This window comes from Gavia stellata, chromosome 13 (genome assembly GCF_030936135.1).
Source record: "Gavia stellata isolate bGavSte3 chromosome 13, bGavSte3.hap2, whole genome shotgun sequence".
Taxonomy (NCBI): domain Eukaryota; kingdom Metazoa; phylum Chordata; class Aves; order Gaviiformes; family Gaviidae; genus Gavia; species Gavia stellata.
Genome location: NC_082606.1, coordinates 13,481,515 through 13,493,934, shown reverse-complemented (window position 1 = coordinate 13,493,934; position 12,420 = coordinate 13,481,515). Strand labels below are relative to the sequence as shown.

At 43.0% G+C, this 12,420-nt stretch overlaps 1 protein-coding gene across 2 annotated transcripts in view; it reads right to left on the bottom strand.

Moving 5' to 3' along the window:
• Positions 1-9,540, bottom strand: part of PDE8A (phosphodiesterase 8A) — a 127,451-nt gene extending 117,911 nt beyond the window's left edge. Inside the window, exon 1 of one of the 2 annotated variants that reach the window (XM_059824161.1) lies at positions 9,280-9,540. In XM_059824161.1, the coding sequence (XP_059680144.1) occupies positions 9,280-9,540 (261 nt within the window). The remainder of the gene's footprint in view (positions 1-9,279) is intronic. The other variant, XM_059824162.1, reaches the window with a different exon arrangement.
• Positions 9,541-12,420: the final 2,880 nt, after the last annotated feature.

Genomic DNA, 12,420 nt, shown 5'->3' with positions numbered 1-12,420 from the left:
TGGGTATATGATGGCCCTGATCCTGCATGACACATAATAAAGATCAAGCGTTCAAGTAGAAACACACAGCAAGTTGGCCGAAGAGCCACACACTAACCAGTGGCAGTCTGGTTCTTCTGATTTCAGTTCAGTATCTCTAGTCTCAGCCACACTGCTGCATCATTACTTGCAGAATGATCATCTGCACAGAGCATCAGGCAACATAACACATCCTAACACACTTCAGATGCAAGTGGAGAACTACACAGGTACAAATACGTAGAAAAAAGTCCTTCTGAATGCCTAGAAATTCAAAGGTTTAACTTTGAGAGTCACCACTCTCAAGAACAGCAACAGACGTGCAGATTTTGTTTATGACCTGAAGCCACAGCAATTTATATTCTTTATGCAGCTACTGCTTGAGAACAGCCCCCACTGCTATATGAAGCCAAGGAAAAAAAAAAAAAAGGGAAAAAAAAAAATCAATTTGCTATCCCATTACTCCCACCATTACCAGTTCATAATATCAGTTATTGGTAGTTTTTTGCTTTAGTTACGGATTAAGCAACCATAAAACATGGGACCCAACCACAAGCAGTGATACCCTGGTTGCACTTCAGAGAAGCCAGGTAAGTTTTGCTTACAGACCAGAGATCAAATTCTGGCTGTTCTGAAAATTGTAGGAACTTTACCACCAGCTTCAATACAGCCAGGATCTTGCTCACTGGAGCTATACTGATGTCCTTCTGGAATGATAGAAAATAACTTAGCCCTTAATACAAATATTATTGCCACTATTTTTATTTTCAAATCACATATCCAACACGGAGCTACTTTCTACCACAGTGAGAAGCAAACACAGCAGTTGAAGTTCTGTCTCAGGTACACCCCTCGAGCCCACAGATTTTAATCGGGCTGAAGGACTGTCATTTTAGTCAGAATTTGGCCCACCAATAAACCTCTTCAGTACTTGAAAAGAATTCTTTGCTTTGAAAAATAAAATGCAGGTATCTTGCCAGCCATCCCAGTGCCATCCACACTTCAGTGTGTGGCAGAGCTCTGGATTCCAGTACTTGTAGACTTATATCCTGATACTCATCCTATGCTGAGATACTTAGCACCGAGTTACAGCTCATGGAAAAGTGCATTTTACCAGGCAGTTAAACTGCAGCAGTGTGCATGGCAAGTCACTTCTGCTTCAAGTTACCAAAATAGTAGGTGTGGTTGTCCTCAATCATTTGTGGAATTTCTCGCCGAACTTTTATGAAGAAAAAAAAACCCCAAACTTAAAAATTCAAAGAAACAGCAGACAGTATTCCAAAAAGAAGAAATACGCATCTGCAAACTCAATCGCCTCGGCCGAACGCTGATCTTGACCTATCTACCTATCACACGGATATGTTTATGCATTTTAAAACTTGGCATTAAAACCACTGTTGCAAAATAGAGTTCTACACTTTAGTGTCAGAAGAGACACGATTCTGGTAATTCAGTATGAATGAGGAATATCATGTATCTGATGATGCAAAAGTGTAGATACTCCTAAATACAGGAAGATTGTATTCAATGCAGATCGATGTTCTTTTGTTGTGTATAATTAATACATTAGCATAATTCTTTCAAAGAAGATCCTTATAAAGAAGGTTTACTTTGCTGATCACTTACGGTGGTTATTTGTCTGATTAAATTTTATTAGAGATAACAGAACCTCAAACTGAAAGACAGAAAGTGATGGTAAATGTGTAACTAAAAATGCGTTGTCTTTTAGTGGCAAGTAAGATGGGGCCTCGAAGTTTCCACCACATCCCAGTAGGGAGCTAAAGGTCATTGCTAACTCAAAGTTAAAAACAATGGGAAGTAGAGGATGTCATTCTTTCATATTTGCCCAGTGATTCTGTGTTTTCTTTGTATGGATTTACTTAGGAAACTGGGAAATCTAAAAAACAACGAAAAGATTTCAAGGTTACCATTTTTCCCTTACAATATCAGAAATCTGTTCATGTCACTATGTAAAATGTTTGATTTATGAAGGAAAATACCTCTTACTTGAAAAGGTTTGATCTTTCCAGGCATATAAAACGTTTGAAGTTTCCTGTGCAACTTTCAAATTAATGTGCAAAATAATTCTGCTTTTGCAAAAAGAGTGATTCTCATTTCCAATAAAGAAACAGACACAACTTGAATCTGTTCAAAATATTATTTAACAAGCAGATTAATTTCTATCCTGATTTTAAAAAAAAAAAAATTCCTTGAAATAGTATCTATTTAGTTCACTCAGGAATGAAAGACCTATCTGGCCAACAAGGAGATTGTCTCTACACCAACAAAATTATGTTATCCTAATTTCTAGGGATCTATTGCTCAAAAATTGTCTATCATGTAATAAAGTAGCAGAACCAAAAGCAGTATTTCCTCCTTCTCCAAGCAAATATGGGAATCTTAATTTGAGTCCCTCGTACCAGAATCAGAGTCTTTTTCATTAGCAACAGTATTTTATTCCCAAAACTGCTTTTAAATTGTGAATATTCCTTTTTTATTCCAAGTTCTTTTGCTTTGCAAGGACATCAACTCTCTACATACATATGCAGACTACCTTTAAACATTTAAAACACTATCAAAAACCATCTCAAATTACCTTGTCAACCACATTCAAAATAGATATAACTTAATTCATGTCAATGCATTTGCATGTCAAAAAGTAGGTTCTAGCCCTTGTCCTTTCTCCTGAAACAAAGCCATACATGTGGGAGCTGTTTTACAGAATGCTAAGCTTTTTACTTTGTAGAGAGTGACAGACTTACAGATTTTACAAGGAAGAGGAGAAAAGGGTCTGGGAGTTTGATTTGAGGCCAACAGTTCAACCCACAGTAAAAGGGGATGGTCTGGAAGAATGCACAAATTAGAGACTCCACTATTTAATTTCACAGTGTGTGTACCAATATAATTTATTACATTTTGGCCTTAACAGGGATTTCAAGAAAGAACCTAAAAGGGGCTGGATATGGAAATCTTTTTGAAAAGCAGAGGGCTTTAACAACATCACTTCCTTGATGCCTTTGAAAACTTTAAAATCTGACTCTGGGCAATAAAACTATTTAGTATGTCATGCACATTAAAGCTATTCAATTTGCATCTTGTCATCCTGTGACAATTTAAATTATGGTTAAATGAAGATACCTAATTATTTTACCAATGGATGGATAGCAATGCGTAGAATGTCACAGGGCCAAGCAAATTCCGAGTGAACCTCCACTGGATGAATGGGTCTGACATATAAAACACTGCAATAAAGACGAAAAACTGTGCTTCGGACATGAAATCATGCTCTATGTGCAATCTCGGAAACATTGCTAACAATGTTTTAATTCCATCCATGGCTGGTAAAGCAGTTTACAATGTAGGCATATTATATCCATACACACTACCAAAATAGAACACAATGCTAAATTGTTCTCCTACATGTGCAGGTGCTTCTGTGGTCCCCTGACAAAATGACAACTTACGTAAAGCTTGTATTGAAACAATTTCACCTTGGGGCCAGCATCTCATTACCATATTTGCTTTAGGTTTCTGTCACTTTTTGCTGAGACCTAATAAGAGCTTTAGCTGTCCACATCTCTAAATGTTTATTTCTGCTTTGAGGACTCATTTGAAAGTCAGTTGGTAAGTGCTCAAAAAGTGGAGTATTTTCAGTGTATCATTACTATTGCTTAAGAAACCCAATTATGGAGTCCCTTCTCAAGGTGACAGCCAAGAGAGGTGAACAAAAGTTCATTAATAACTAAAGTAAAACAGCAATTTATCACTGTTGGTAGTGGCAACTGTTGGATATAACAACTTCAACGGATGTTAAAAATAATTCTCATTCAAATACCTCCCATTTTCTTGACATAGACATTTACTTGAACATGAGGAAGAGATACTAAAGCATGCAATATGGGAAGCAGAACGGTTTCCAAACAGTATTTTTTCCAAGTTTCAAGTGACCTATGAGCAACTTTCTTAATGAGGCATTCTTCATATTCACATAGATTGTAAGCATCTAAAATTCATTGAACATGAAGTATCTGCAAGTGGGTGTAACCATTTCACTATTTCATACCTTTAATTTGTACTTAGACTTAGCATTTTGGATGTAAAATCTTAATTGCTGGCACCTTAAATAGCAAGGTAATGCTCGTACCTTGCACTGGAATTTCACACCACATGTAATATTGGGAATGGTAGAAAGGGAGGGAGAACTAGTAAGTCTGTCATCTCCCATTATTCTGCCTGGCTTATAAAAGTACATTCTACAACTAGAAAATTTCTTACTGTTCATGTACTTACACTTCAATCTGAGCCATACAATTAAGAATACAAAGGGTACAACGTAGTAAGATAAATACCTAGAACTGTAGAAATAAAGACTTGGTTTTAATACTTCCTCTATTGTCATATTCAGGTGGCAGAAACGGAAAAGCTTAGAAATTAACTACCTAAAATGGCCAGGGAAGAGACACAAAGCAAGCTCAGACCAGGGGCAGCGAAGAACAATGCAAAGGGCAGAGACAAGGCAGTGTTTCGTCTGGCAGATGAGTTCACAGCTGAAAGGAGTTTCGGTGAAGGTTTTACCAACAGTAAGTACTCCAAAAATTCAGGGTCTAACCTTGCTCATCTCAGTCACACAAGTAATTGCGATCAGATGCATTGACACATTTTGCATGAGTTGGTTTGCATGACCAGGAGAGGTACCACTAATAATGCTTTAAAAATCGAAAACACAGCTTATGCTATCTTAGTCGTGTAGCGATCTATATGCTGTGAGCGATTTACAGTTTGTTTTTTTCCAGTTTACATTACAAACAACAGGAAATTAAAAGGTAAAGATAAAAAATAAACTTAAATATGTACCCAGTTCATGTTACTACACCATGCTCACGTCACACCATTTAAAAATTGGACTCCCATCCCCTGGAGAAAAGGTTTCATGCCTTGCAACAACAGCATAAAAAGCATCAGCCTGAAAGTCTGGAGCCATAAAGATTGAGAAAAGTTCATGTATCTCAGCGTGGGAAGGATCCTCTCAGTGGGAGCAAGGATCTCTGTACAGGAGGGCTGACGTCAGTGGAAGTGGGAGGGAAATGGTGATGGGAGGTGTGTCGGGGAAATGATTGAGGACAGTTTCAGTGGGAACAGGGAGGAATCAAGAGAGGGTGGATGGCCTCAGTGGAAGCATGGACAGTACGTGTGGGAGTTTCAAAGGGAGGGAGAGATCGTGTGTTCCAAGGAGAAGGAATTACCAGGCAGGCAGGAAAAGAGCAGACGGCTGAACAGACTAAATAATGTGCTGTTAAATGCTGAAACGAGATCCACTTCAGCACTGCAGGTACAATACAGCATATAGCCTCCTATATGCAGAATTATGCAACCAATGGTTTGCAGTGACTGCAAAATTCTCAGGCAATTTCACAGGGTTTGAATGAAGAAAACTTACTGGCCATGGATTTAAACTGGCTGTCCCATATCAGCTGATAAATCAAAAGGCTATTTCACATTTAGCCCTGCTGGCTTAGAACTACTTTTAATTCAAAGAAGTTTGGATTTACTCTCTGATCCCCTTGCACCCAAATGCACATATTTCTGTGTTAACTATACATGACAGGGAGAGTTACACAAGAGAAGAGGAAGGAAATCTCACATACGTAAAAGAATGACAGTGCAAAATAAAAGTGCAGTGTACGTGCTACAGTGTGTATTAATGCACTATAGAAGAGTGACACAACAGATGATGTTGGGACAGCATATGCTTATGAATACCCAAGCCAATTTTAAATAAATGCCCATGAAGTCCTTATACCATTCCAGCATTTACTCCACTTATGCTATAGATTAAACAGAGTTATTACTCTACAGGTGTTTAAGCAGGTTCCTATAAAGCCAAGTACCTTTACCACAAATTGAACAACAAAAATGTCTATAAAAGAAAATCATAACTAATATATATGAAAAAAGACAAACTATCTCGATTTTGGTGTCCACTTTTAGAGTTAAAAATAAAAATAAAAATCAGGAAAACTCTCCTTTGCAACAGTACTGGTTAAGTGTCATATGATATTCTTAATGTAGCACTGGATAATCAAACCCTAGTCACTGTTACTGCATCTAAATCTTGCTCACCTTTCACTGGGAAAAAGTACAGTTTAAGCTGTGGAGTCGATACATCAAAAATTAGTTACGGCACTTACTCCAAGAGACTCATAAATTTTCAGATGTAAGCTATGTATGAAATTACTACTTAAGGAGGAAGATACAGGTGCCATGAACAAATATAATTTATTAAAAGGGCTCCTCCATTTCTCACATACTATCACCATACTCATATATACCAGAAATAAGTATTATGGCATTTATTTCTGCACATACACTTTCAGAACTGCTCTGCAAATTTGCTATGGATAAACTTAGGATCTTCCACATTAGGAAAGACCAGGTAATTTTTTTAGCTACAGTTTGTAAATTGATGCAAATCACAAAATACAGTATGCTCACACCACAAATCCAGAAAATGATCCTCTGCTATTTGACCAGAAGAAAGATACAGTAAGACATAAACATAAAACCATAGTAAGTCTGAGGGCTAATAAACAACATATATAATGCCATTTTACAGTTAGCATGGGTTCTCTCTTTTTATGACAATTTCTGACTTGAAAAATGTGCACTATAGCTAACAAAATGATTCCATAAAAGTGATTGCACTACCTATTATAAATATTTTAATAAACTTAATGCTAATGCCAGCCAAAGTGAAAATATGAGATTTACACACGTGCCAAGTTTTGTTCTTAGCTCTCACACACTCTCTTGACTTTAATCTGTGCATATACAACAAAAGACTGAATGAATTTCAATTAAAGTGCCCTGAAACCAAGTGAAAATGCCATTCAGGCAGGTTACTGGCTAGTCACACAAATTCTGATGACACCACCGTTGGCCAAAGCACAAAAGGTTTGTAGCATCTTGTGTTCGTGTGAGGGTACCCCAGGGGCCATAAAGGGTGTACTACACACTCTGAAGAATAGCAATAGTTCCTAGTAGCACCCTAATTCTTACAGTTCTTCCTCAAATCAAAAATCCTTTTAACGCCAAAACAGCACAACATCCTGCTCAATGCTCCTTTTGGCTTCAGGAATTTCAGACTCCTGTCCATTATCTTCAATGTTCTCACACTTTGTTTCTTTCCAAACAACTTCACTGTACTGTGAAAACTCCAGTGATAGCATAGCCCTCTCTCCAGCACAGCCTCTGAGACAATGCAGTTATCTAGCACACTACGAACTGTAAATCTGATCATACTATACATACTAATGAGAAAAGCAAAGAATGAAACACCATGCTGCTTTATAGCTCTAAAGAGTATTATAGGATTTTGCACATGAAAATCATGCAGATGTGATGTGTCCAACAGATTTTGTATTCAGCTGATCACAGGCAGAATTCCATTCTCATTTCTCAAAACCCATCGTTTCACAGCAATGTGCTTAGAGTGATGACAAGGGCAGAAAATATGACTGAGTGATAAAAATCAGAATGACTGCCAATGAGATTACAGTATGCATATGAACCAACATCAACCATATAGCATCTGGCTGAATTATGCAAACATAGCAACAAGAATTTTTACAAAGTTCTTGAAATCGAACAGCAAAATTTAACAAAATCAAGACTGCTTCCCATGCATGCTTCTGGAAACAGGTTTTGGAGTTGTTTTTTTCCCCGTAAGCAAGCACACAGAAGACAATTCCACAGCATATAAATTTTAAGAATATTTTTGGTGTAGGTTTTGTAATGTGCAATTATAATCACTATTCAAAATTCAGCTAGCAAAACAATTGTCAGATTCTTATGACAACTTAAGTTTCCTTACTGTGGTTACTGTGTTAAATATGCCATAAGCATGTCTATCGTGTGTGAACAGGGCCGTACAGTTCAGTTTCCTGTACCGTGTTATTAACACAAAAATTTAGATTACTATAACCATTCAGCTTCATGTTCTGTCTTAGGTATTGTTAATTCCTCCTCCAACTTACTACTTGCAACGTGTGTTCTCATTTTCTAGACTTTTTTTAAACTCCTGTGAACTGAGATTACTAAATCTGGAAGAAAACAATTGAAGAAAATCACCCACAGTACTGACGAAAATTATTCCAGGTCAATACTCTAGAAGCCGTCTTAATGAGCACGTAAAAGTCCTAAGAAAACTACAAATCATTAGAGTTTCTGCAAGTCTGCAAAACACTTGACATTTAGCTAGTTTTTGCCTGCATCTCAAGCCTGTATCTTATATTTACAGCATATGTATCTCAGTTCTTACCACGGTAACCCAGAGCAGATCAGCCATGTTATATAATATCCCCTGCGCTGCTACAATTTGATTTTTTTTATATATTTGCAATTACTTTTTTTTACAAAGTAGAGATAGATCCCCCCAAAAAGCAAAGATATGGAATAATCAAAACCTATAGCATTAGGAACTAATGCACAACCCATAAACAAACAGGCCATCAATAGAAAGTAAACAGACAAGCAAGCACTCCGCACCACTAACTCTCTCACTTTAAAAAAAAACCCCCACAATATTTTTCAGTATGCGTCTGTCGATTTCATACAGCCTTGTGTTGTATGTCTACACAAAAGTATGCACACTAACACACATGCAAAAAACCCTCCAAAAATACCCTATTTGCAGCAACAGACAAGGTCAACAAGTTGTTAACGTAACAGTACCCAGAGCAAAAACCACTGTCGCTCTCCTTTCAACTTTCTGAATGGAAGAGGTATGCAAATTCATCAGCCTAGCTAGCAGATCGCTTCAGACTGCGATTTGCCTCTGCTTCCAAACAAGACAAGCACAAACAGCAACACTGGATGACCCAGCACAAACAAACATGTAAAACACAGGAGGCAGTGGCAGTGCAGCTCCCATGCATGGCAGAGTCCAACCATGGACAGACGGACAGGCCCTCCACGTTCAGAAGCAAGACCCGCGGCCCCTGGCTCTAACGACTGACAAGGACAATTACACTCCTCTCCTTCCCGGCATTAGGAAAATTTGTTTTGTGGAATGAAGAAAGAGGCTTGGGTACATCTATAAAGTCGTTTCATGAGACCGATAAGCTTATAAACGAAAGTAATAGCTCAAGCCAGGAAAAGCTCCCCCGCAATGTATCACTTCAGCAGGGACACTCCTTGGGTTAAACCGCTACAGCCAACTCCTGCTCTGAGAGAAACAGTGCTTATGTTTAGCACCCTTTTTACCTTAACACTGGATCTGCTGGTCTGGGTCTCTGCCTCCATGCTCTGGCTGTTCTCCCTCTTGTCTTTCTTAGAGGAATTAGTCCTCACCTTATAAGTGGATGTGTTGGAGGATTTAATGAATAATCCTGGGACGGGGTTGCCTTGCTGCTGTTGAGACATGGTTGTGTTGGTCTGGTGAGGGGAATTGCACTCCTCAGACTCTTTGCTACTGTGATAGACCACTCTGCTGTCAGAGATGTGGATGCTTGGAGCACAGCCCATGCTTTGTGGCCACCTGGGCAATACTTCTAAATTGTATATATGTATATATCTCTCTCTCTCTCTCTCTCCTTCCCGTTGGTATTTTCCCCCTGCTTATTTTTTTTGTTAACAGGTTGAGTCTCTTTCCTGCGTCTCCGCTATACTCTGAAGCATTGCCATCGGTCCCTTCTACACCACCAGAAACGTGTCTGTTCTCCTTGTCCTCCAGGAAACGGGTCCTTTTATCTGAATCTCAGCAGTGGGCTGGGGAGCTGGAGGGGAGGGGGGAAAAAAATCAAGAACCGGTCGACTTCATATTTTCACAGATTATTATTAATTTTTCTAAGCCATCTGAGAATCTTGGTAGGGTTTTCTTGCCTTCTGGGGAATGGCAAAAAAAAAAAAAAAAAGGGAAGGGGGACGGCAAAAGCAAAAATAACAAAAAACCCCCAAGCCCCAATCCACACGCACACACACCCCAGTGTCTTCTCGGCTAGGCGCTCAGAGAGGCCGGGGGCACTGCACCATCTCTCCCTCCTAGTCCGGAGCACGGCGCATTTTCCACCTGGGCTTGCACAGCGTTACCGATTAACCCGGGTACGGGCCGGGGGGCCCCTCCCCACCTCGTCTTCCGCGCTCCCCGCCAAGCAGCGCTTACTCCTCGCGGTCCCGCCGGGCGCTGCGCGGTGCCGGGGGTGTGCTTTGGGGTGTGCTTTGGGGCTGAGCTGGGGGGGCGAAATAAATAATTTTTAAAAAAAATAATAACCGAAAATTGCCCCGCCGCCCCGAGGAGCCGGCTGCGCCCCTCACGCCGCGCTGGGCATGTCCCGCGCCGCCTCCGTCGCGGGCGGCCGCCGCGGGGGTGACATTCAGGTTCCCGTCGTCGTCGGAAGAGCCCACCGTCAGGCGGCAGCGGGGCTTTCTGGCCGTCGCAGCGGCATCCCGCCCGGCGGGGCGCGGGCTCCCGGCTCAGCGCCGCGGGACCGGAGCGGGCCGGGCCGCAGGGAGCCCCCCTCAGCGCCCGGGCCGAGCGCCGGGGGCGGCCCTCGGAAAGTCAGGGCACGGCCCGGAGGGCTTCCCAGAGCCGCGGGAGGAGCCGGCTCCGCTGGCGGAGGCATCAAAGGGCCTCCATGTTGGGGGGATTTTTTTGGTCAGAGAAATGATGCGAACCGGCGAAGAAGGAAAAAAAAAAAAAAAAAAAAAAACACAAAAGAGGGAAAAATTCAAAAGGGCGAGAAGTAGAAGGAAAACGATCCTAGCGTCCCATCCCGGCGGAAAGGGTTGCAGCGGCGAGAGCTCTAATTCCCAGGGCCGTGGCGTCTGCGTCCCTTGCAGCGGGGGAAATGCCTCTCTCTCCTCGCAGCCGCCTTCCCTCCCTCTGCGCCCACCTTGTTATTACTGATGTTCCTCAGCAGCCGCGGCAGCCCCCTCCCCTCCCCTTCCCCGCCCAACGGCCGCCCGCCCCGCCCGCCCTTCCCCCCGCCAGCGCTGCCCCGGCGCTTGACAGCGGCGGAGCCAATAAAAGCACCCGCCGGCGCTGACCTCCGGCCTGCGCTGGCGTCAATGCAAATCAGCCGCCGAGGGCCAATGGCGCGCCGCGCCGCCGCTCCGCCCGAGCGAGCGAACTTTAAACCGTCGCTCCGCGTGCGCCCGGCACGGCGGGTCCCGCGCGCGGCCGCCGTTGGCGGCGCCACCTGCCGCGAGGGGGGGGCGGAAGCTCCTCCCGGGGCGACCCCGGCTGCCCTCGGCCCCTCGCCCCTCTCTGGCCCCCGCCGCCTGCCGGGGCAGCGGGCGGTGAGGGCAGAGGTGAGGCCTGGCGGCTGTGGCACGCGGCGCCAGAGGCGCTGGTACACGGCTGCAACAGTTGTGTCGTAGTGTGACGCCAGCCGTTTCAGGTCCGGTTAGCTGCTTACTCCTGTTTTAAAAAAGCAGACACACACCCCACAACGCACCGGCGGAGTTCCTCGCCCAGCGCCGGTTGCTCGGGCCAGCAGCGCGGCTGCCCCCCGGGTGCTCGGCAGGAGGGGTGACCCAGCAAGCCGCCAAGGAAAGGCAGCGCGTTCCCTCCCGTTCTTCAGGAACCGGAAAACAGCCGGAGCCCGGACTCCTCTTGTTTCCCATCGCCTTCCTTTTCAACTCTGGCCATGCAAATTGCTTTGAAAACTTTTTTGAAAGCAAAGACTGTGAAAAGGGAAGATGGTGCTGTAAGGGCAGAGCCAGATCCTAGGCTTGGAAAATGCACCGCAGGCAGACTTTTTCTGCACTGTCTATGTAAAATAAACTGTTTCTGTTTCTGTATCATATGGCAGTAACTATACTTCCATATCACACAGATGTGTTGCGAGACTAGACGTCGGTACATACTCCAAGAGAGAAAGAGTATTTAAAGCCCCTTAAAACGCCATGCCCGGTGCAAGACAAGCTACAGCCATAGACGACACGTGTTTCAGAAGTACCGGCTCAAGTGCAGCCCAGGTTCAACAACAGACGTACAACACCTTACTCTGCCGCAGACCACACGCAACCCGGTGGGTTCGTAAGAGCCCTGTTTGTGTTCCACACGTGCCTTTCACCTTCCTCACTATGTCATTTGTAGCTCCGCCAACCTTTGCTCTCAATGACTCCAAGGTACTGCCTGTTTTCACCAGCTGAGGAACAGCTCAGAGCAGACAGCAGTTTAGGGAAGGCCAGATCAAACTTTAGATTTAGGAGCGTGGAGAAAACCAAGTATCAGAGACACGATTTCTGTCAATAAGATCCAGCGTCTGAGGAGGGAAAATGATCTACCACAGGAGGAAACTATTTCATTTACTCCAGATTTGTATCACGAATGCTTTTGTGCTCCCCTGTCAGAATCGCAGTGTTTCAGAAGCAGCCAATTCAGCATGAGCACTTCTGTGC